This window comes from Hylobates moloch, unplaced genomic scaffold (assembly GCF_009828535.3).
Source record: "Hylobates moloch isolate HMO894 unplaced genomic scaffold, HMol_V3 SCAFFOLD_12, whole genome shotgun sequence".
In the NCBI taxonomy this organism is placed as follows: Eukaryota; Metazoa; Chordata; class Mammalia; order Primates; family Hylobatidae; genus Hylobates; species Hylobates moloch.
In genome coordinates this window covers 3,717,674-3,741,640 of record NW_026652287.1, presented here as the reverse complement: position 1 = coordinate 3,741,640, position 23,967 = coordinate 3,717,674, and the positions used below count along the sequence as shown (strand labels likewise).

At 46.8% G+C, this 23,967-nt stretch overlaps 1 protein-coding gene, 1 long non-coding RNA gene and 1 pseudogene across 2 annotated transcripts in view; 1 reads left to right on the top strand and 2 right to left on the bottom strand.

The window, feature by feature from the left end:
* The window catches only part of LOC116479363 (NACHT, LRR and PYD domains-containing protein 9-like), a 66,868-nt pseudogene extending 51,885 nt beyond the window's left edge, over positions 1–14,983 (bottom strand).
* Positions 14,984–16,250: 1,267 nt separating this feature from the next.
* The window catches only part of TMEM132D (transmembrane protein 132D), an 832,732-nt gene continuing 825,015 nt past the window's right edge, over positions 16,251–23,967 (bottom strand). Inside the window, exons 8-9 of the mRNA XM_032168279.2 lie at positions 23,558–23,749; positions 16,251–20,012 (exon numbers count right to left, since the gene is read on the bottom strand). Of these exons, the coding sequence (XP_032024170.1) occupies positions 18,828–20,012; positions 23,558–23,749 (1,377 nt within the window). The 3' untranslated portion in view covers positions 16,251–18,827. The remainder of the gene's footprint in view (positions 20,013–23,557; positions 23,750–23,967) is intronic.
* LOC116477688 (uncharacterized) overlaps positions 19,952–23,967 on the top strand; it is a 35,181-nt gene continuing 31,165 nt past the window's right edge. The window contains exons 1-2 of the long non-coding RNA XR_009209159.1: positions 19,952–20,028; positions 20,296–20,377. This is a non-coding gene — a long non-coding RNA (uncharacterized LOC116477688). The remainder of the gene's footprint in view (positions 20,029–20,295; positions 20,378–23,967) is intronic.

The following is a 23,967-nucleotide window of genomic DNA, read 5'->3' as shown; positions in this document are numbered from 1 at the left end:
GGTGTCAGCAGCGGTGGCTGCAGAAAAGCAGATTTTCGTGACACCTCAAATTCAGCTGTGTGATTGTTCCTCTGGAAGTTTTGTCTCAGAGGAGTACCTGGCCAAGTGAGGTGTCAGTCTGTCCCTACTGGGGGGTGCCTCCCAGTTAGGCTGCTCAAGGGTCAGGGACCCACTTTAGGAGGCAGTCTGCCCATTCTCACATCTCCAGCTGCGTGCTGGGAGAACCACTACTCTCTTCAAAGCTGTCAGAGAGGGACATTTAAGTCTGCAGAGGTTCCTGCTGACTTTTTGTTTGTCTGTGCCCTGCCCCCAGAGGTGGAGCCTACAGAGGCAGGCAGGCCTCCTTGAGCTGTGGTGGGCTCCATCCAGTTGGAGCTTCCTGGCTGCTTTGTTTACCTAAGCAAGCCTGGGCAATGGCGGGCTCCCCTCCCCCAGCCTTGCTACCACCTTGCAGTTTGATCTCAGACTGCTGTGCTAGCAATCAGCGAGACCCCGTGGGCATAGGACCCTCCGAGCCAGGTGCGGGACACAAACTCCTGGTGTGTGTTTTCCAAGCCCATTGGAAAAGTGCAGTATTAGGGTGGGACTGACCCGATTTTCCAGGTGCCGTCTGTTACCCCTTTCTTTGACTAGGAAAGGGAACTCCCTAACCCCTTGCACTTCCCGACTGAGGCAGTGCCTCGCCCTGCTTCGGCTCGTGCACAGTGCACTGCACCGACTGTCCTGCACCCACTGTTTGGCACTCCCTAGTGAGATGAACCTGGTACCTCAAATGGAAATGCAGAAATCACCTGTCTTCTGTGTCGCTCATGCTGGGAGCTGTAGACCGGAGCTGTTCCTAATTGGCCATCTTGGCTCCACCGGACTCATCATTTTTTATGGCTGCATAGTATTCCATTGTGTATATGTGCCACATTTTCTTAATCCATTCTGTGGTTGGTGGACATTTGGGTTGGTTCCAAGTCTTTGCTATTGTGAATAATGCCACAATAAACATACGTGTGCATGTGTCTTTATAGCAGCATGATTTATAATCGTTAGGGTATATACCCAGTAATGGGATGGCTGGGTCAAATGGTATTTCTAGTTCTAGATCCCTGAGGAATCGCCAAACCCACTTCCACAATGGTTGAACTAGTTTACAGTCCCACCAACAGTGTAAAAGTGTTCCTATTTCTTCACATCCTCTCCAGCACCTGTTGTTTCCTGACTTTTTAATGATGGCCATTCTAACTGGTGTGAGATGGTATCTCGTTGTGGTTTTGATTTGCATTTCTCTGATGGCCAGTGATGATGAGCATTTTTGCATGTGTTATTTGGCTGCATAAATATCTTCTTTTGAGAAGTGTCTGTTCATATCCTTTGCCTACTTTTTGATGGGGTTGTTTGGGTTTTTTTTTTCTAAATTTGTTTGAGTTCATTGTAGATTCTGGATATTATCCCTTTGTCAGATGAGTAGGTTGCAAAAATTTTCTCCCATTCTGTAGGTTGCCTGTTCACTCTGATGGTGGTTTCTTTTGCTGTGCAGAAGCTCTTGAGTTTAATTAGATCTCATTTGTTAATTTTGGCTTTTGTTGCCATTGCTTTTGGTGTTTTAGACATGAAGTCCTTGCCCATGCCTATGTCCTGAATGGTATTGCCTAGGTTTTCTTCTAGGGTTTTTGTGGTTTTAGGTCTAAAATATAAGTCTTTAATCCATCTTGAGTTAATTTTTGTATAAGGTTTAAGGAAGGGATCCAGTTTCAGCTTTCTACATATGGCTAGCCAGTTTTCCCAGCACCATTTATTAAATAGGGAATCCTTTCCCCATTTCTTGTTTTTGTCAGGTTTGTCAAAGATCAGATAGTTGCAGATATGTGGCATTATTTCTGAGGGCTCTGTTCTGTTCCATTGGTCTATATCTCTGTTTTGGTACCAGTACCATGCTGTTTTGGTTACTGTAGGCTTGTAGTATAGTTTGAAGTCAGGTAGCCTGATGCCTCCAGCTTTGTTCTTTTGGCTTAGGATTGACTTGGCGATGCGGGCTCTTTTTTGGTTCCATATGAACTTTAAAGTAGTTTTTTCCAATTCTGTGAAGAAAGTCATTGGTAGCTTGATCGGGATGGTATTGAATCTATAAATGACCTTGGGCGGTATGGCAATTTTCACAATATTGATTCTTCCAACCCATGAGCATGGAATGTTCTTCCATTTGTTTGTATCCTCTTTTATTTCATTGAGCAGTGTTTTGTAGTTCTCCTTGAAGAGGTCCTTCACACCCCTTGTAAGTTGGATTCCTAGGTATTTTATTATCTTTGAAGCAATTGTGAATGGGAATTCACTCATGATTTGGCTCTCTGTCTGTTATTGGTGTATAAGAATGCTTGTGACTTTTGCACATTGATTTTGTATCCTGAGACTTTGGTGAAGTTGCTTATCAGCTTAAGGAGATTTTGGGCTGAGACAATGGGGTTTTCTAGATATACAATCATGTCATCTGCAAACAGGGACAATTTGGCTTCCTCTTTTCCTAATTGAATGCCCTTTATTTCCTTCTGCTGCCTGATTTCCCTGACCAGAACTTCCAGCATTATGTTGAATAGGAGTGGTGAGAGAGGGCATCCCTGTCTTGTGCCCGTTTTCAAAGGGAATGCTTCCAGTTTTTGTCCATTCAGTATGATATTGGCTGTGGGTTTGTCATAGATAGCCCTTATGATTTTGAGATACCTCCCATCAATACCTAATTTATTGAGAGTTTTTAGCATGAAAGGTAGTTGAATTTTGTCAAAGGCCTTTTCTGCATCTATTGAGATAATCGTGTGGTTTTGTCTTTGGTTCTGTTTATATGCTGGATTACGTTTATTGATTTTCGTATGTTGAACCTGCCTTGCATCTCAAGTACAAAGCCCACTTGATCATGGTGGATAAGCTTTTTGATGTGTTGCTGGATTCGGTTTTCCAGTATTTTATTGAGGATTTTTGCATCAATGTTCATCAAGGATATTGGTCTAAAATTCTCTTTTTTGGTTGTGTCTCTGCCAGGCTTTGGTATCAGGATGAGGCTGGACTCGTAAAATGAGTGAGGGAGGATTCTCTCTTTTTCTATTGATTGGAATAGTTTCAGAAGAAATGGTTCCAGCTCCTCCTTGTACATCTGGTAGAATTCGGCTGTGAATCCATCAGGTCCTGGACTCTTTTTGGTTGGTAAGCTATTAATTATTGCCTCAGTTTCAGAGCCTGTTATTGGTCTATTCAGAGATTCAACTTCTTCCTGGTTTAGTCTTGGGAGGGTGTATGTGTCCAGGAATTTATCCATTTCTTCTAGATTTTCTAGTTTATTTGCGTAGAGATGTTTATAGTATTCTTTGATGGTAGTTTGTATTTCTGTGGGATCAGTGGTGATATCCCCTTTGTCATTTTTTATTGCGTCTATTTGATTCTTCTCTCTTTTCTTCTTTATTAGTCTTGCTAGCAGTCTATCAATTTTGTTGATCTTTTCAAAAAACCACCTCCTGGATTCATTGATTTTTTTGAAGGGTTTTTTGTGTCTCTATTTCCTTTAGTTCTACTCTGATCTTAGTTATTTCTTGCCTTCTGCTAGCTTTAGAATGTGTTTGCTCTTGCTTCTCTAGTTCTTTTAATTGTGATGTTAGGGTGTCAATTTTAGATCTTTCTTGCTTTCTCTTGTGGGCATTTAGTGCTATAAATTTCCCTCTACACACTGCTTTGAATGTGTCCCAGAGATTCTGGTATGTTGTGTCTTTGTTCCTGTTGGTTTCAAAAAACATCTTTATTTCTGCCTTCATTTCGTTATGTACCCAGTAGTGATTCAGGAGCAGGTTGTTCAGTTTCCATGTAGTTGAGCAGTTTTGAGTGAGTTTCTTAATCCTGAGTTCTAGTTTGATTGCACTGTGGTCTGAGAGACAGTTTGTTATAATTTCTGTTGTTTTACATTTGTTGAGGAGAGCTTTACTTCCAACTATGTGGTCAATTTTGGAATAGGTGTGGTGCTGAAAAAAATGTATATTCTGTTGATTTGGGCTGGAGAGTTCTGTAGATGTCTATTAGGTCCACTTTGTGCAGAGCTGAGTTCAATTCCTGGGTATCCTTGTTAACTTTCTGTCTCGTTGATCTGTCTAATGTTGACAGTGCAGTGTTAAAGTCTCCCATTGTTTTTGTGTGGGAGTATAAGTCTCTTTGTAGGTCACTCAGGACTTGCTTTATGAATCTGGGTGCTCCTGTATTGGGTGCATATATATTTAGGATAGTTAGTTCTTCTTGTTGAATTGATCCCTCTACCATTGTGTAATGGCCTTCTTTGTCTCTTTTGATCTTTGTTGGTTTAAATTCTGTTTTATCAGACTAGGATTGCAACTCCTGCCTTTTTTTGTTTTCCGTTTGCTTGGTAGATCTTCCTCCATCCCTTTATTTTGAGCCTGTGTGTGTCTCTGCACGTAAGATGGGTTTCCTGAATACAGCACACTGATGGGTCTTGACTCTATCCAATTTGCCAGTCTGTGTCTTTTAATTGGAGCATTTAGTGCATTTACATTTAAGGTTAGTATTGTTATGTGTGAATTTGATCCTGTCATTATGATGTTAGTTGTTTATTTTGCTCGTTAGTTAATGCAGTTTCTTCCTAGCATCAATGGTCGTTACAATTTGGCATGTCTTTGCAGTGGCTGGTACCGGTTGTTCCTTTCCATGTTTAGTACTTCCTTCAGGAGCTCTTTTAGGGCAGGTCTGGTGGTCATAAAATCTCTCAGCATTTGCTTGTCTGTAAAGTATTTTATTTCTCCTTTACTTATGAAGCTCAGTTTGGCTGGATATGAAATTCTGAGTTGAAAATTCTTTTCTTAAGAATGTTGAATATTGGCTGCCACTCTCTTCTGGCTTGTAGAGTTTCTGCTGAGAGGTTAGCTCTTAGTCTGATGGGCTTCCCTTTGTGGCTAACCTGACTTTTCTCTCTGGTGCCCTTAACATTTTTTCCTTCATTTCAACTTTGGTGTATCTGGCAATTATGTGTCTTAGAGTTGCTCTTCTCGAGGAGTATCTCTGTGTCGTTCTCTGTATTTCCTGAATTTGAATGTTGGCCTGCCTTGCTAGATTGGCGAAGTTCTCCTGGATAATATCCTGCAGAGTGTTTTCCAACTTGGTTCCATTCTCCCTGTCACTTTCAGGTACACCAATCAGACGTAGATTTGGTATTTTCACATAGTCCCATATTTCTTGGAGGCTTTGTTCGTTTCTTTTTATTCTTTTTTCTCTAAACTTCTCGTCTCACTTCATTTCATTCATTTCATCTTCCATCACTGATACCCTTTCTTCCAGTTGATCGCGTCGGTTACTGAGACTTGTGCATTCATCACATAGTTCTCGTGCCATGGTTTTCCGCTCCATCAGGTCATTTAAGGACTTCTCTGCATTGGTTATTCTAGTTAGCCATTCATCTAATTTTTTTTTCAAAGTGTTTAACTTCTTTGCCATTGGTTCGAAATTCCTCCTTTAGCTCAGAGTAGTTTGATCTTCTGAAGCCTTCCTCTCTCAACTCGTCAAAGTCATTCTCCATCCAGCTTTGTTCCATTGCTGGTGAGGAGCTGCATTCCTTTGGAGGAGGAGAGGTGCTCTGATTTTTAGAGTTTCCAGTTTTTCTGCTCTGTTTTTTCCCCATCTTTGTGGTTTTATCTACCTTTGGTCTTTGATGATGGTGATGTACAGATGGGTTTTTGGTGTGGATGTCCTTTCTGTTTGTTAGTTTTCCTTCTAATAGTCAGGACCCTCAGCTGGAGGTCTGTTGGAGTTTACTGGAAGTCCACTCCAGATGCTGTTTTCCTGGGTATCAGCAGGAGTGGCTGCAGAACAGAGTATATTGGTGAACCGCAAATGCTGCTGCCTGATCGTTCCTCTGGAAGTTTTGTCTCAGAGGAGTACCCAGCTGTGTGAGGTGTCAGTCCGCCCCTAATGGGGGGTGCCTCGCACTTAGGCTACTGGGGGGTCAGGGACCCACTTGAGGAGGCAGTCTGCCCGTTCTCAAATCTCCAGCTGTATGCTGGGAGAACCGCTACTCTCTTCAAAGCTGTCAGAGAGGGACATTTAAGTCTGCAGAGGTTATTGCTGTCTTTTTGTTTGTCTGTGCCCTGCTCCCAGAGATGGAGCCTACAGAGGCAGGCAGGCCTCCTTGAGCTGTGTTGGGCTCCACCCAGTTCGAGCTTCAGGGCTGCTTTGTTTACCTAAGCAAGCCTGGGAAATGGTGGGCGCCCCTCCCCCAGCCTTGCTGCTGACTTGCAGTTTGATCTCAGACTGCTGTGCTAGCAATCAGTGAGGCTCTGTGGGCATAAGACCCTCAGAGCCAGGTGTGGGATATAATCTCCTGGTGTGCCGTTTGTTAAGCCCATTGGGAAAGCACAGTATTAGGGTGGGAGTGAGCTGATTTTCCAGGTGCCGTCTGTCACCCCTTTCTTTGACTAGGAAAGGGAATTCCCTGACCCCTTGTGCTTCCCGGGTGAGGTGATGCCTCGCCTGCTTCAGCTCATGCACGGTGCCCTGCACTCACTGTCCTGCACCCACTGTCTGGCACTCCCCAGTGAGATGAACCTGGTACCTCAGTTGAAAATGCAGAAATCACCCATCTTCTGCGTCGCTCATGCCAGGAGCTATAGACTGGAGCTGATCCTATTCGGCCATCTTGGCTCCACCCAGGATGGGTGCATTTTATCTGCTGCTTTGTCCCTGGGTCATTTGTTTGGGAGTCCCTGGCCCACAAAAGAGCATCTGCCTGGTTCCCCTGGATCAGGCTGCACCCTCCTGCTGGCCAGACACCCAGTGCTGGCAGGAAGGCCCCAACCCTTTAACTTCGGTGGCAAAAGCTCAGCCACTGGCCTTTACTGTTCTATCAAGAATGTGCTCAAGGAGGGCAGGTGATGCCCCAAGGCATTTGTGAAGGTAATAGAAAAGGGGTTTGGCCTGCACGTTGTGCACATGTACCCTAAAACTTAGAGTATAATAATAATAAAATTAAAAAAAAGAATAGAAGGAATAAACTAGGAAAAAAAAAGAAAAGGGGTTTGGAAGCTATTGTGCCATACCCAATAATCACTGGTTATCCAAAACATGTAGCTTTGCCACTTCCTAGCCATGTGACTGTGACAAAATTCCTTTGACATTTGGAGCCTGAAGATCAAGACTAGAATCTTTAATGGACTAGAATCTCCAGTGATTCATATTCTCCAACATGAAGCTACTGAAATCTTCCCAAGCAGGTGTATGATATGATTAATTGCTGCTCGTAGCAGATTTTCCTCCTTGCCAAGATCTATATGTTGACACTTAGAGCTCAGACTATTTGTCTGTCTAATTATATATCAACAAATGGAAAATTTTAATTGCACATATTGATTATGTCTCAGTTATTTGAGGAACAGCAAGACAGATGGGGAATTATTTTGAAAACCTTCGTATACTTTAAAGCATCTCAAAAGTAGGGAAGAAGCAGGGATTTGCTAGGCCATGGACCAAGATGATTTTTTGTTGTTGTTGTTAACCATAGTTATTTTCAAATACCTAAGGGACAACAGTGAGTTTTGCATATTCCTTGAGCCTCTTTAAAACTGGGAGAACTTAGATTTTGTTTATTTATCAAAGGAGAAAAATATAATTTGAGAAGTCGTCTCACAGGTGCCTGAGCTCTGCGCTAGGGTCCCTCCAGGCTCAGTGACTATCTTCCCCATGGTAAATCATAGGTGACAGTCATGGCTGGGAGAATGCCTTTGGGAATGGATGGAACCACCCCGAGAGAGCAGCAAAGTGTACCTCATATGGTGTCTGAAGCCAGTGCAGATGCCAGGGCAGGAGGATGATGGGAAGGAACCTCCTGCCCCTTAAGGACAGGGGGGCCCAGAAAACCCACCCTGAAGCTGGACAGGGATGGTTCCTTTTCATGGAGCAATGGAAATTTTGAAAAGGGAAATTATGCACTGAGATATTTAGCTTAATCCGGTGACTTGAGAGATATTCTTGGTTTACATCCTCCTAAAATGACAGGGATAGAAGAAGGCGCTGGTGATTTTGTCTTCTAGGGACCTGCTAGGAAGGACAAAAATCTGTTTTCATTGGCGTTCATCTCTTTTTTGGGGTGTAGCCTTCACTACCCTTCTTGAGGTTGGAAGACCATGATCTGTTTTGTTACAAGGCCTGGAGTTCAAGAGAAGGCTGGCTTGAGGCCTTGGGCTTAAGTAACTCCAGCTTCTCTGCAGAGCCACCAGGCTAGGGGGAGGCCAAGGGCTGGCCAAGGTAGAGCTGGCTCCTAGCCAGATGATGCCACATAACACAGTCTCAGGGACCCTTGTGTCCGATTCAAGATGGTCACCTCTGCTGAGTGTTTGTTTGAACAGCTCTTCCTGCATGCATGCCAAGAAGAGGCTGCTGCTTGGTGGAGGTCTTGTGGCTGCCCCTGTAAGGTCACTCCAGCCACCTTACTGAGGTGGCCCGGACTTCTGGTGGGATGGGGCGCACCTGCTCTAGCAAAGGCTTGGCACAGGGAAGCAGTGGGCACAGACTGAAGCCGTGGGGCTGAGCTGGGGTCATGGAAGTGGAAGTTGGGGAGTAAAAAAAAGCTTTGGACATACAGATGAGAAAGGGTGTGTCTTAAGTAGCAGCAGTAACCACCAACCAAACCACAGGAATTGGGGTCCACAGAGGCATGCTCAGGCAGAGCCACCAGTATGTTGTGAAAAGTTGGGGGGTCCACGCAGACCTTTACCGGCTGCAAGGCCTTTTCAAGGGGTGCCCAGTCTGAGTGACATCCTCTCCACGTTATAGTGATGAACTGGATGCTAAGGGACAAGAGTGGCTTGTGTTTGTTTCCTGGCTGTATTATGGAATCAGCTCTTGACATCATAAAATACTTCAAAAACGAACGGGGAGCACAGGAGCCATCGGGCAGCCTCCACTTTTCTTTGAACAGCAGAGGCCACGCTGAGGTTTGAGCTTGGAAGGCAGCTCGCATCTGCCACTCTCAGAAGGAGAGGCAGCTGGCACGGAGCTCAGGCCTGCTGTTTCCTGACCTTAAGCTGCTTGCTGTGTCCAAGGAAGCTGTGGGGAGGCACAAGGACATGCAGCCCAGAAGAGCCTGACTCTTTGGAGCTGGGTCAGCCCCTCCCACACTAATGCACATCTGCATGGAGCACATCTGCGTGGAGCAGAAGGAAGGAGGGCAGGCCGGGCAGCTGGAAGACTGGCCAGCACAGGGGCCTTATGGGGAAAGCCAGGCTTCTGGGCAGCATCACCGCAGACAGAGCAAAGCAGACAGTGAGCGGACTAATGAGCTCACACCCGCCACGACCGCAAGGCAGGCGACTGTCGCTTTCCTGCAGCTGCTAATAAAAATCACAATGAGTCCTCTTCACGCTCAGGATGATGCATTTGTTCGGCTCCTTCAGGCCTCATGGGCACCCAGGTCAGGCAGAACCTTAAAAGGGAAAAGTAACCAAGTTTGGCCTGAATCCAACCCTCGCCTTTCCCACCAAGTTCCCGCTTCCACATGAAGATGTGCTCGTCGGAATGCAGCTACTCACTAAGCCGAGCAGCATCTGATAACTTAATAAGTATTGTATTCATCAGGTCAGGGGGCGGGCTGCTACAGTAATAAATAACCCAACATACTAGTGGTATTGCAGAACAAAGGTCTGTTTCTTGCTGAAAAGAGTCTGCTGTGGACGAGGTGCTCTCCAGCTTCCCTCATGGGATGCCATGTGTCAACATGCACATGGAGAGCTCACACTGCTCTTACCTCTTCTCATAGGAATTGACAGCTCTCATTACTGTTCATGGCCATTCCCAAGAATTAGCTGCGTGTCCCCACCTGAACTACAAGGCAGCTGGGAAATGCATTGGGCAATACTGTCCGTGCCTCAACTCCTAAGCCCAAATGTGTCAAGTATTGGAGGGGCTATAGAGGAAGAAGAGAGCCCCCTCCCTTTTCTTGGAAACATGAATCAGCCAGGAAAATGTCTACTTACCAGTAGACTGGAGTTATCAACTGTATGGAATATGACTGGCAGAAACCTGGTTAAGGGGAAGGCTTCCATTAAGTAAGGTTAATCTGAGGAGGAAGGGCTGTTTCATTTAAACTGTGCTTCATTCAGAGGGCTGGGCCTAGAGAGCAATCCAGCAAGGTTGCTATAGAAAGAGATGAGAAGAGGTTTTCTTTTCTATGTGTCTCCTGAGGAAAGAAATTGCATCTAATTTATTTTTGTCTCCCTGAAATGACCAGTACAGAGATGATGAAGGCTTGTCTTTGGCCCAGTGAAAGACACTAGTGTTACGTCCACAGAGCAGGGCAATTGGATTATATAAAATCAGTCCTCAGGCAGCATTCAGTCTCCTGGTTCTCACTAGGTGGCTCACTTAAATTTATCAGATTGTGCTTTCATCAGTCATGCTCTGTAAACCATTTATTATCTATCTGTCCGTCCATCCATCCATCCACCATCATCCACCATCTATCTGTCCATCTAATCAAACTTCATCCATCCCTGCATCCATCCATCCATCCAACCACCCACCATTCATCTATTCATCTAGTCAACTTTCATCCATCCATTTATCCATCCACCATCCAGCCCTCGACCATCCATTTATCTAATGAGCCTTCATCCATTCATCCATCCATCCACCAATCCACCATCATCTAGTCATGCAACCATTCATCCAAAAAATGTTTATTGATTGCTGATTCTTTGTAGGCATGACTCTAGTCATAGAGTATATAGCAGGGAACAGATTGACTATCTCCTTACTCCTCTGGAACTCACATTCTACTAGGGAAGACACACAATAAGCTAAAAGCAAACAGGACAATTCTAGGGCGCTCTAAACGCTGTGAACTATATAAGATGATCAGAGTGGAAGAAAGTGGCATGGGAGGGGTGAGGCTGCTCTGATGTATTCTCTTAGGAATAGAAGTATGAGCCGAGACATGCATGATGCGGAGGGGTGAGACCGTGAGAATCTGGGGGAATAGAGTTCCATAAAGAAGCAGCACAGGCAAAGGCCTTGAGGTGGGAGTACGCGTCTTTCTTTTTCTTTTCTTTTCTTTTTTTTTCTTTCTTTTTTTTTTTTTGAGATGGAGTATCACTCTGTTGCCCAGGCTAAAGTGCAGTGCCTCGATTTTGGCTCACTGAAACCTCCGCCTCCCAGGTTCAATCGACTCTCCTGCCTCAGCCTCCCAGGTAGCTGGGATTATAGGTGCCCACCACCACGCCAGGCTAATTTTTGTATTTTTAGTAGAGACGGGGTTTTGTCATGTTGGCTAGGCTGCTCGAACTCCTGACCTCAGGTGAGCCGCCCACCTTGGCTTCCCAAAGTGCTGGGATTACAGGCGTGAGCCACTGCGCCCAGCTGCGAGTGCGCTTCTTTTGAGAGAGGAATAGACAGAAGGAAACCGGTGGGGTTGGAGCACAGTGAGCGAGTGGGCGGGTGGTGGGTGTGAGGGTGGGTGGCAGGCAGCTCTGCATCACATAAGACCTTTTGGTCATATGATGGAGTCCAGATTTTATTCCAGGAATTATGGGCCTCTACTGGAGGGTTTTAAGCCAGGAGTGACATGATTTAAATCATGTTTTTAAAAGGTCCCTCTGTTGGCCGGGCGCGGTGGCTTAAGCCTGTAATCCTAGCACTTTGGGATGCCAAGGTGGGCGGATCACAAGGTCAGGAGTTCGAGACCATCCTGGCCAACATAGTGAAACCCTGTCTCTACTAAAAATACAAAAAATTAGCCGGGTGTGGTGGTGGGCGCCTGTAGTCCCAGCTACTGGGGAGGCTGAGGCAGGAGAATGGCGTGAACCCGGGGGGTGGAGCTTGCAGTGAGCTGAAATGGTGCCACTGCACTCCAGCCTGGGCGACAGAGAAAGACTCTGTCTCAAAAAAAAAAAAAAAAAAAAGGTCACTCTGTTAATTTTCATTTAGAAAACATTGACTGCCCACTTAGAAGATGCACCCAGGAGCCTCGCAATGCTCTGCCTGCAGGGGGAACAAAGAAGAGCCTGGCAGAAGCTTTTAAAGTCAGAAGACAATCATCGGCCACCGGGCTCCGAGTCCATTAGCATAATTGGTGAGTGAGGCTCATTCAACATCAGGAAAAACAGCTGTGAAAAATTCAAGGTCTGGCTGTCCAAAAAAGAACTGCGCCCCCTGAGGGGGCGCTCACGGGGACTTGGCCAGACAGGACGGGGTATCTGCAGTGGCCCCACAGAGGTTTTCTGTGAAGGGGCTGACTCCCACTCTTCACCATGGCCCAGCATTCTCTGGGGTCCCTTAATATTGGCTCAGGAGTCTTCTTGAATGTCTAGAAAGCAAAACTCTTAGGAATGGAATCTGGGGGCACAGAAGCCAGGAGAAGGCAATGAAAGGGCGCCCTGGGGTGCACTGCTTTGCAAGAACAGCATACATCTCCCCAGTTAATGGCAAAATGTCTCCATGCTGCCTTTGGAACCTCTCCTCTGAGTCTCTATGCTGTGGTTTAGATGAGGACTTGCTCCTCATTCTCCAGGTGCCAGGGCTGGGGCGAGTACTTGTGACCAGGCCTGGGCCATTCCGTCAGCAGATCTGACTATGTTTAGCCAGCGACTCACGCCGGCCAATAGGAGGCAATGGAGGACTTTTTCTGAACATGCTGGGAGTTAACTGTCTTTGCTCTGCGATTGTTACCTGCACAACTTTCATAACAAGTCTAGAGCTTCCTGAGGCTGCTACGTAGAATGGGCTGTCCGACAATGAAGACATATAGGCAAATACAGAGGAAAACAGAGAGAGGAGAAGAGACAGGGAGCTCCTGGGCCAACCATCCGGGATGGATGTTGGATGCACTGATGCTTTTTCCATCCTAGAAAGTAACACATCCTCTTCCTCACTCCTGCTATTTTTCCCTTAAGCCCACTTTATTTTTGTAATCACTTGCAATAAAAGGATTCTCTTTAAAGCAAACAGGAAGACAGAACTTCTTCTCTGCCATGGGGACTTCTTTCTCCCTGGAGTGGAGGGGAATGTTCCCCCCAGGAAGATATGCTGAAGTCTTACCCCTTAATCCCTGTGAATGTGACCTTATCTGGAAGGAAATAGGGTCTTTGCAGATGTAATCAAGGTAAGATGAGGTCATACAAATTAGGGTATATCCAAATTCCAGCGACTGAATTTCTTAAGAGAAGAAAACTTGGACACAAAGACTCACGGGGAGAGGGCCGCGTGATGACGGAGGCAGGGACTAGAGTGATGTGTCCACCAGCCAGGAGACCACAGATTGCCATGAGCCGCCTGAAGCTGGAAGAGGAGGCATGGGGCTGATTTGGCCTCACAACACCTGGAAGGAACCACCTCTGCCAACACCTTGACTTTGGACTTTCCGCCTTCAGAATGGTGAGAGAATAAATTCCGGTTGCTGTGAGCAGCCCTGTTTGCGGTGATTTGTTACGACGGCCCCAGGAAACCAATACATCTCCCAAAACACGTGTAGCGTTTGTACCCAGGACAGATCCTGCATTCTCCTATCTCTGACTTTCTGATGAACAGTTCAGCATGTTTTCCCATATACTCATATCGTTTGGGGTCAGGTGTGGGGAAGGCGTGTCACAGTGCGCTTGAGAAGAAGGACCTGTTGGCCAGGCAGAGATGCCTCTGCCCCAAGTCACAACTGCATCGGGCCTCTGGCCTGTAGCACTTCTCGCCTCTGCCTCCCCTCTCCACCCCCCGGATCAGTCATCCGCAGTAATCCCTGGCTCAGAGGATGCCAGTCTCCGTTGGGGGACACCCCGGACTCACCCGTCTTCCTGCCAGAGCATCATTTGCTGCTGCAAGGACAAAACAAAGGGGGCGGCAAGGAGCTAATGACTGCACCTTGGGAAGTGCCAATTGGGTAATTAATTCACAGTTCTGAGCTTTCCCAGAAGGAAAAAGATAAATTGTTCACTTGCACTCCCAGGGTGTCCTAGCAGAGACTCATTTGTAAAACGGGTGTGAAATCGAGGGTAGGGCGAGGCTCTGAGGGATGAGACACATTCCTGGAAGGCCAGTGGGCCCCACCAGCCCAGTGCCAGGGCAGTCACATCTCTGCCTGGCCAACAGGCCCTCGGCTTGTGCACAGGCTTAGCTGCCCAGGACCTTAGGACCAGAGGCTGGTGTTAAGGATTGAACTGTGTCTCCCCCAACCCCAAATTCATAGTGGAAATCCTAATGCCCAGTATCAGAAGACAACCTTGTTTGGAAATAGGGTCATTGCAGATGTAATTAGTTGAGATGAGGTCACACTGCAGTAGAGTGGGCCCTAGTTTCCTTGGGGAACTTTGGAGCCAGGCATGGTGGCTCATCCTGTAATCCCAGCACTTTGGGAGGCCAAGGTGGGATGATTGCTTGAGGTCAGGAGTTCGAGACCAGCCTGGGCAACATAGTGAGACCCCATATTTACAAAAAATTTTAAAAAAATAGCTAAGTGTGGTGGTGTGTGTCTGTAGTCCCAGCTACTTGAGAGGCTAGGGTGGGAGGATTGCTTGAGCCCAGGAGGTCGAGGCAGCAGTGAGCGTTGGTCACACAACTGTATTCCAGCCTGGGTAGCAAAGTGAGATCCCTGTCTCACACAAAAGAGGAAATTTGGACACAGACACACACACAGGGAGTCTGTCACATGAAGATGAAGGCAGAGATCAGAGTGATGCTCCTACAAGCCAAGGACTACCAAGGATGCCAGTACAACCGCAGGAGCTGGGAGAGGCCTGGAGGAGTTCCCCCACAAACCCTCCGAGGGAACCAGCTCTGCCGCCACACTGAGCTCAGACTCCAGGCTTCCAGAAAAGTGAGGCAGTACATTTCTGTTACTTAAGCTGCCCAGTTTGCGGTACTTAGTTATGGTAAAGTACCTGTAGCCGGAGTCCCCCCGGAGGGAACTGAGAAGCCGTGAGGGACAGGCCCCCCACGGAGATGCTGATGAGGCCGGCAGCCCTCCAGCTTCCAGTGCCATCTTCCTTGGGAGTTTGGGAAACTCTGTCTCCAGGGGCCCTGCAGGTGGCGTCAAAGAGCAAACCAGCCAGGTGCGAGAGAAACCAAGCTGCATCACTTATTTATTCACTCTCGAAAAGATACCTCGTGGGTATTTCAGTTAAGACTTTCCCATCAGTTCTTTCTCGGATTCTGGGCACATAGATCGCATGACGGTTTGCATCATAAGGGCATCTTCAGTTGTGTTCTTTAGACATGACATTCTGTATTTGCCTAGGAGACACACAGGAATTTTCTTCCCTTTCATAAAGCAATGAGCTCTTTCTGAATGATCTTGAAAACACACGACTCCTCCCCTCTCTGTTTCCCCAACTTTTGGGTAGAGCTGTGACTTGGGAGAAACACTTCTCTATTAGAAGAGTGGTGAGAGGGAGCATAAATGGAGTCGGTCAACTCTGCATCCAGAAGACATCGTGGGTGGAGAGGACTCGAAACCTCAGTGCCACTCTGCCCTATCGAGGCCACGTCAGATTGGAGGCCCCATTTCGCCAGTGTCTGAATTCTTAAGCAATGCTAGAAATCTAGATTTCTAAGGTGAAATCATCAAGGTTTTGAATGTTGGCTCAGTTTTCTCCATTCTGCAACCAGTTTTATTGTCTTTTACAAAACTTATGACTGGCTGGGTTCTGTGGCTCACACCTGTAATCCCAGCACTTTGGGAGGCCGAGGTGGGAGGATTGCTTGAGCCCAGGAGTTCAAGATCAGCCTGGGCAACATAGCAAGACCCCTACATCTACAAAAAGTACAAAAATTCACTGAGTGTGGTGGCATGTGCCTGTAGTCCCAGCTACTCAGGAGGCTGAGGTAGGAGGATCGCTTGAGCACTCAGGAGGCAGAGGTTTTCGTGAGCTGAGATTGTGCCACTGCACTCCAGCCTGGGCAACAAGACAGAGCAAGACCCTGTCTCAAAGCAAAAACAAACAAAAACCATGACTATCTATCTGAAATTATTTTGTTTGCTGTTTATTCCCCCCACCCAAATAGATATAAAAGTAAGGATTTTGAGAGTGCATGTGCATTTGCTGTATGTGTGACTCTGTCTCTAGTGCTCACAGCTATTCCTGGCTTGAAGTCTCATGGCCTACTTACCTCTGCAGCCCCCTGTACTCTGGTACAGAGTAGCTGCTCAGTAAATACTGGCTGAATAAATGATTGACCTATCACTTGCTATTGTTTGCATGAATCTAAGGATTCCATGCATCTTCTTGTTTTGTAGAATTGTCTTGGGGCTGCGGTTGATAAAGGAATCTACAATCAACTTTTAAACCCAGTCCAGAGTTATTGTGTGTATGTACACTCGAGACCCAAAGGAAGGACAGAGAATTTTCCTCACCTCAGCCCAAAAGGAGGCTGGAATACATGCTTGCCTGCCACAGTTTCCACTTACCACCATCAGTCAGCAGGCTTTTACGAGAGAATTGCACGTGTGTGATTTATCTGCAAATCCTTTCAGGTCCTGGAGGAGAGATACTTAGTACACAATGCACTTTGTCATCACGTGTCAACACCCCCTCAATGCAGAGAGCAGCACTACACGAGGTAAGGGTGTAATTGGATTGTGCTGGAATCCTTAAATCTGCATTTCATTTAGAGCCACAGCATTTGCAGAGCCATTTGCAATTGATGCCAGCCCCTTGGAGGGGGTCAGAGTGTAGAAGACAAAGGACAGCCATAAAGCCACTGAATGCAAACTTTATATTTACAGTCAGTAAGTTTATAAATATATATTACATTCTTACAATCTACAGTACATTCTACACGTAGATGGATTTGGGAGCAGGCGGCGGCTGCAGTATTCAACAGAACATGACACAGGTAAGAATGGAAAGAAATATGAGGATGTTACTGAAAGCAAAGGATTCTCATTGAAAAGGGGTGACAGCTTAATCACCCAACCAAACAAGGTAGGTAAGCTTGCGGACAGGAGCAGGTGACTTACTGGCTGCAGAAACCTCAGTCTCAAGAGCACCGCAGTTGCAGGGGAGAGAGGTAAGGTTGGAAGGGTAAACTGGTGAAATGTACACACGCATGATCTAAAGAGAATTCAATTCTATGGAGAGGGAGGAGGAGTAAAGACACACACTCAAAATTACAGAGACAGAGAGGAATCAGGGAGATGGGTTCAAAGGAGGAGAGAGATACACAGAGACACACAGAGAGAGACTGGAAAACAGACATCTAAAGAGCAGAGAGAGAGAAAGAAAATGACACAGAGGGTAAAATAGAAGATCGATTCAACAGCACGGCCTCTTCTGCCCGCCACCCGCTGCCCCCGACCATCTTTCTCGGGATCCTATCTGGCTGGTAATCACCCAACACATCATTCTCTACCTTGGAGTGAGCGTGAGATGCGGCAGGAATTCTCTGATGTCTCCTTGCCCCCATCTTCATAGGTTTCATAAGTGAAGGGATTTAGGGATATCCAGAGTCATGCTGATCTTAAGCAATGCTAAACGTTTTGGGGCTGACTGCAGGATCAAGTGCTTGCAAACCTGCATCTCCACCACACATACTGATGCCCCTCATCCCTTCACACCTCCAAGGTGAAGAAGGCTTCTGTGCTGTCTGGTGTGTGTGAGGCTGGGCTTCCTGCTGGACCCACCGCTTTCACACCCAGAACCCCTCAACTCCACATGTCCTGCACGTTCCACACGGGCACCCCGATTTGTCTCAACAGCTTCGAGGCCACATTCTTGGACAGGAGATCTGCCATGAACAGTGAAAGGCCCATCCCAAGTGGCCCTGTTTTCTTTCTAGAAAAGCAAGGGAATGTATATCGCCTGGTATGGAACTCACCGTGAGTACTGCCCATGCCTAGAGACCAGCCTCTTCAAAGATGGACGGCGTGGGACATATGCCCAGGTTGCAGGGGGAGCTTCTCTACAGAATGTCACTCGGGAGTTGACACAAAACCCAGGGGGAGAAAAAAGACCCAGCAAATACTACAAACTGCCCTCTCCCTCCCCCACCCACAGGTGACCAACGGCTTTGGGGAGGATGGCAATGCAGTGGAGGAATAGAAATGGATACATGGTGAACTTGATATGGATCAAAAGAGCCTGGTTCTTTGAGCCTGATTGATTCAAATTCTATGCCCAGTATCCTTAGTTTACAAATAAAGAAGTGCCCTGAAGGGCTCAGAGGGTTTGCGTCCGTGTGTTTGTCCTTGGCATGTAGTTACAAAGGTATTTGTGGCCTGTTAGCCCACATGTTCCCTTTCAGTCCTTTTCAGCCACTGCCTTGGCCTGTCCATGATCTGAGCCAGCTCTGGCCCAGCCTTTGAGAGACAATCATGCCTCCCACAGCTGACGGCGGCACTGGACTGCCTGTGATCGTGCTCACAGCGAGATGTGCTGCTCCAGTTTCGATGACACGCTTCCTCCTATTGATCCACGGATGCTCCACCTGAGTTGCACTTTTCTTCCATAGTCTGCAATATTGAATATTGGAGCCATGTGGATTTTACAATATCCAAATTGCTTTGATTCGAGAGAGAGAGAGAGAGAGGCTGTTCTTTCCTGGAAGCTCTCAGACGCTCAGTGATTCAGAACTCATTTTTGTTTCAAGTCTTAAAAATCTTGCCATGCATGATAAACCTCTTAAGCAAGACACTGTACTCTGGAATGTGTGCGTCGATGCGGACTCCAGGCCTCGCCGCTGAGCCGGGGTCACTGGCTGAGGCTCCATGGATAGTGTCATCCTTATTTTGTCCTGCTGCTTTGTTTCTCTTCCGGGGCACTGTTGCTACACATCCTGGAATTAAAGGCTGAAAGGTGAGTGAGAACCAATGTCTGTGTGTGTCTGGCTTACACATTTTCATGTAACCTCTCCATGTAGTTGTGCAGCTCTTTGCAGTCCCCAGGGTCCAGATCCTGGCAGACCCACTTTATATCATCCTCGCTACTCATCACGATGGAGTTCCTGGTGGGGTACTCGTCGTCCGAGGAGACGGCGGTGAAGGTGGTAAATTTCACCCTTTTCCTTTTTGAGGTAGGGGATGTTGGGGGCTCACTTTTCTGATCTTTCCCATCAATGATGATGGGTCCCAAAGGTTTGAACAGCTGCCCATTGATGCTTTTTTGGGAGTTTGTGCTGAGGAGATATTTACTTTCCTCGAAATCCATGCCCCTGTCAATGGCAGTGATTTGCTCATCTTGCGAGGAGGCAAAGTTGATGTGATTCTCCAACAGCTCTGTCCGGTTGCTTAACCCAACCCAGTCATGAGAGTGACTCATCCCTTCCTGCTCCTCGAAGGGAACCTGTTTGTGTCTGTATTTTAATGCAAAGGTCACACAGTTTATCAAGAAGACCAAAATGGCCAAACAGAAGACTCCCAACAAAGCATACATCCCAATTTCTAAGTCGCTCAGCCCTTTGGATGCCTGCATAAGGTCATTCCCATCCATTTCCCCATTGCTTCTGGGGAGGTCCACCTGGGCTGGGAAGCTGGTGAGGTCGCTAGGGATGGTCTGCAAGTGGCTGTTGTCATCTAAAAGGCTTTCCTGGCCTTTCTTCTTCTGCAGGATGGACCTGTCTGTCGTGGTGCCCCGTCCCTCCATGAGTCCCATGGAAGAACTGCCATAGTACTGTCCTTCCTGACTCCCCCATTCCTGCAAGGGTTTTTTGGGCCTTCTGTCACTGACATTGTTTTCCATGTGAACCCCTGCCCCTGTGTGTCTGCTGTCACTGGTGTTGGGGTTAGCATCGTTTTGGCCAAATTTAACTTTGATGTTTGCCGTTCCAACAGCTAACACACTCTTCCGCTTGGATTTCTGGCAGGATTCACTAATAACCATTTCCACCTTGACCAGGGCGCCTTGTCCTTCAGTTTCTGCAGCAATGATAGGCCACTTGAATTTGGGGTCTTGGTGGATGGAGACCACCTTCTCATCCAAAGATGTGGCCATCAAGGAGAAGTCTTTCCCATCGTAAATATCCAAGGGTGTGACTGAGCCATCACTGAACTGGACCCAGCAACTGATGGCTGCTTCCTATGGAGAAAAATATGTAAGTTAATCAAATGGGCCAAAAAGCTCATTGAGCCCCAAGTCTTAGTACAGTAGACACACAATGGCAAAAATAGTAATACAAGAACAAAGACAAACCTTTCAAACAGTGTAGAAATAAGCAATAAGAAGTACCGAGAGTATAAAATAAAACGAATTCTCACAAAGATGCAAAAAAGCAAAATAATAAAACAACGAAATGACAAAACAGGGCCAGTATTAAACAATCCATAAGATTTGCTTTTTTTTTTTTTTTTTCCTCCTGTAGGTGTTAAAAGGAAGATGGGCCCTTGGGCTGTTTAGAATCGACTTCTGAACCATAATAAATTGCACAACAAAGGAAATTACTGGTGAGTGGAATCATTTACAAGTGTTACGCATTCAAATGAAAAATATTTATTACGTTATTCTTAAGTTGTAATACTGAGTCTCCACTGATTACTGGCAATACAGATAAAAGCCTCTGATCTAGATGAGGTCCCACTGCAGGGCTGCAGGCTGTGGTTTTGCCAGCCCTGCCTTTTCTGGGTCTGCAGGAGTGGATCTGTTCTGGCCTCAGGACATAGTCTTGGCTTGGAGGGAGGAGTTAAGCCTGACAGCAGGAGAGGGAGAAGCATCTTGATGGGAGAGTCTTCGTCTCTTCCTCCAGCCAACCCAACTGGAGGAAACTGGAAGACCAAAAAGCAGCCACAGCTGAGGTTTGTACACCTCTCAGTCTCTTGCTGTTTTCACTTTGTTGATTTAGACCAACTTTCTTTGCAAATAGTTTGACCAGGCAGATCATTGGAGATAAGCTCCAATTTCATGCCAGCCTTTAATTTTAGTGAAGATGTCATTATGCTTGACAGCAGTGGCAGATCCATTGCTTCCTCCCTCCTCCCTCCTCCCTCCCTCTCAGAGAACCTGCTCCGCCCCAAGCCCGAGATGATGAACAGCACTAGGCAGCCCATGACCCTGCCCGCTGGGCCACAGCAACAGCTGATTGGAATGAGACAGCTGCTACCATTAGAGCCATCAATCTCAGCAATGCTGAGCCAGCCAGCATCACTCTCTCTCTCCCTCTGTCTCTCTCTCTCTCCTCTCTTTCTCTTTCTCTCTCAAACTTGAAACCAGAAAGACAAGACTGATGAAGTTATGCTTGGGAAGATGTGTAGTCGGGGCACATATAAAATTGGGGATTGAGGCCCTCTGATGGACTAGGTATAAGCAAATGTTTATAAGCAAATGTTTGGGCACAGCATTTATCCACAGGAAGACAATAATGAATTAGACCAAAATAAAAACACAGGTGACAGAGTGGGCATGAGAGTGTTGACCTTCCCTTTCCTCCAAGGTCTTGCGGCTGGGTTTTGTGAGAGCCCTATAATCCTCATAACACATCCTTTGTTATTTAAGCTTTTGCTTGAGTGGATTTTTTTCTCTTACAACCTACTGGCCCCTAACCATGACAGAAGTAATTTTACACAGTTGTTGTTTAGTCTTTGGAAGTAAGAAGAAAGGCTCCTCAAACGTGGCTGGTGGCCTCTGCTCCTTCCTTCAGCTCAGCCAAGAAATATTTATTCTGTTAGACACTGGCTTGGACTCTACCTGCTAAGCAGAGAACCTTGCCAAGGCACAGTGCAAAAGCTACTGGACATGACACTGACTTACCGGGTTCTCTCGATCTGCCATGAAATCTGAGCAGAGCATTCAAATGCATAACGGAGTTCTTGAAAGTACCACTGTCAGAGCCAAGTTGCAGGCAGGGGGTAAGGGCCCTGCAGACCAACTGTGGAGCAAATCTCAGGGTAGTGTGTTTAGCTCTGCATGTCAGGAATGGATTAGCTTTCTGGCCTTCTTCTAGCTGCATATTATCCCTTCCTTAACGCCTAGCTGGTGGTCAGCTGATGTTATCACCCACAGACAGAGAAAAGCCTCGGGTTATTTCTTCATTGCTATCTGTAACTTGCCTCTCGGCTGGCATCCTTCCTTGAGAAAAGGAGGTTTGCTTTGGCCAAGATTTCGATTCTGTTATTGGGATCAACCACTTTCAAGTGTTTTCTAACCCAAAACTCTGCAAACAAAGACTGTAGTGTAAGGACTAGGAGATTAACTCATGCCTGAGAGGGGAGCATTACGTGACAGGTGCAGGCTGGGAAGATGGGAAGGCTCTTTGTGCCCCTTAGCAAGTCCAGTGTGGCACTTCTGCCTCCTCTGAACATGGTCACAGTCGCAGCTGGCGCATGAAGGCAGGGCAGGCCTGGTAGCTCACCCTGCTGAGGAAGAGTGCACAGAAAAGGCTCCTGATCCAGAAGGGAAGCAGTCAGAACAATGTCCCCTATGGGCTGGAGGGATTCCAGCTGCCCCACATGAGGATGATCCCTTTTCATGGGGCACAAAGAACTAATGACCTGCAGCCACTGTGTTTTGTTATTAAGCAAGCTTCACCCAAATTCCAATGTTCTAAGAAATAATGTTTATCCACCTCTAATGAGGGAGAACTTACTACATTCAAAGGTCCCCTATAACAGTCCCCTTTGTAAGCCATTGTATCCACATACAAACACATGCACCACACACATACACACAACACACATACACATATACATGCACACAGGCACCTATACAACACAAAATACAGACACAAGAAGACACATGCATATACACACATGCATACAGACACACATAGAGCAAAAACATACATACTTACACAACACACATATATAGACCCACAACACACACATATACATATGCACACATACAAATACATAGACACATGCAATGCATACATACATACAACACACGATATATTCACAACACACACACGCATACAGGTGCCTATACAACACAAGCACACATGCAACACACACAACACAAGCGACACAAAATACTGACACAAGACACACACATGCATACACATAGACACACGAAGCAAAAACATATGTACACAACACATATACATAGACACACAACACACATATATGCACACATGCACACAATACACATACAACACACAGAAACACACAACACACTCTATTAGCTCACACTGGTTCCAAATAAAGTAAAAGAAAATTGTGACTGACAGCTCCATGAATTCTCTGTTTCTGCCTTGAGCTGAACAACGAATCGTCTGGAAGCCATCTCCTGCCACAGGCTCCCCACTCAGCAGGTCTGTCACCCTCCGCTCCAGCAGGACCTTGGCAGCAGGCTGTGCACCTGCTCTGAAGCAGGAAGGGTGTGGAGGGCACAGGTGACCACCTGCATGCACTTGCGCTATGGTGGAGGAGGGGCGGCCTTTCCTCCAGGGCTCCTGCCCCTTAGTGGCTTCTCATTTTTCGCATGTTGCAATCCTTATGTATACATGTATTTATTTTTTTCATCTCTGCGTGGGGTAGCTGGGACCTGCTTCAGAAGAGCCCTTTGCAGATGGAGAAACACCCGATATGTGATCCCACTCTATTGTGCGACCCGCCTGGCATGGTGCCTGCCTGGTGTGTGATCCACTTGGTGTGAGCGCCCCGCTGAAGTGTGTCTCAAGCCCTCCTCCGTACCTGTTTTGGCCTCTGCAGAAGTTCCTGAGCCACTGCAGTGGCAAAGATGGCCCTGTTGCTTCCTGGGCTGAGCTGCAAGGAGAGTGACAGCCCTGTCACCAGCTGCACCCCGAGGTCTGTGATGGTCACCTTCTCGTCCAGCACAGTGATGGTCTTTTCAGCGAGGATGGTGTCTGACAGAGGAGACAGGATCTGGAGGGCAGAAGCGACATGACAAGAAAGGCTTTCTGTGGTTCAGGCAATGCCTCCAGTGGCAGGAGGAAGTGCCAGTGTGCAGGCAGCAACAGGGCAACATGTGAGCCAGAATGAATGAGAACAGGTCTTTCCCACTCACACCGCCTTCTAAATCATATATACTGCTTGAGAAAATGTAATGCACTTTTTGCATAAAGCAAGGTGGTGTCAAGGGG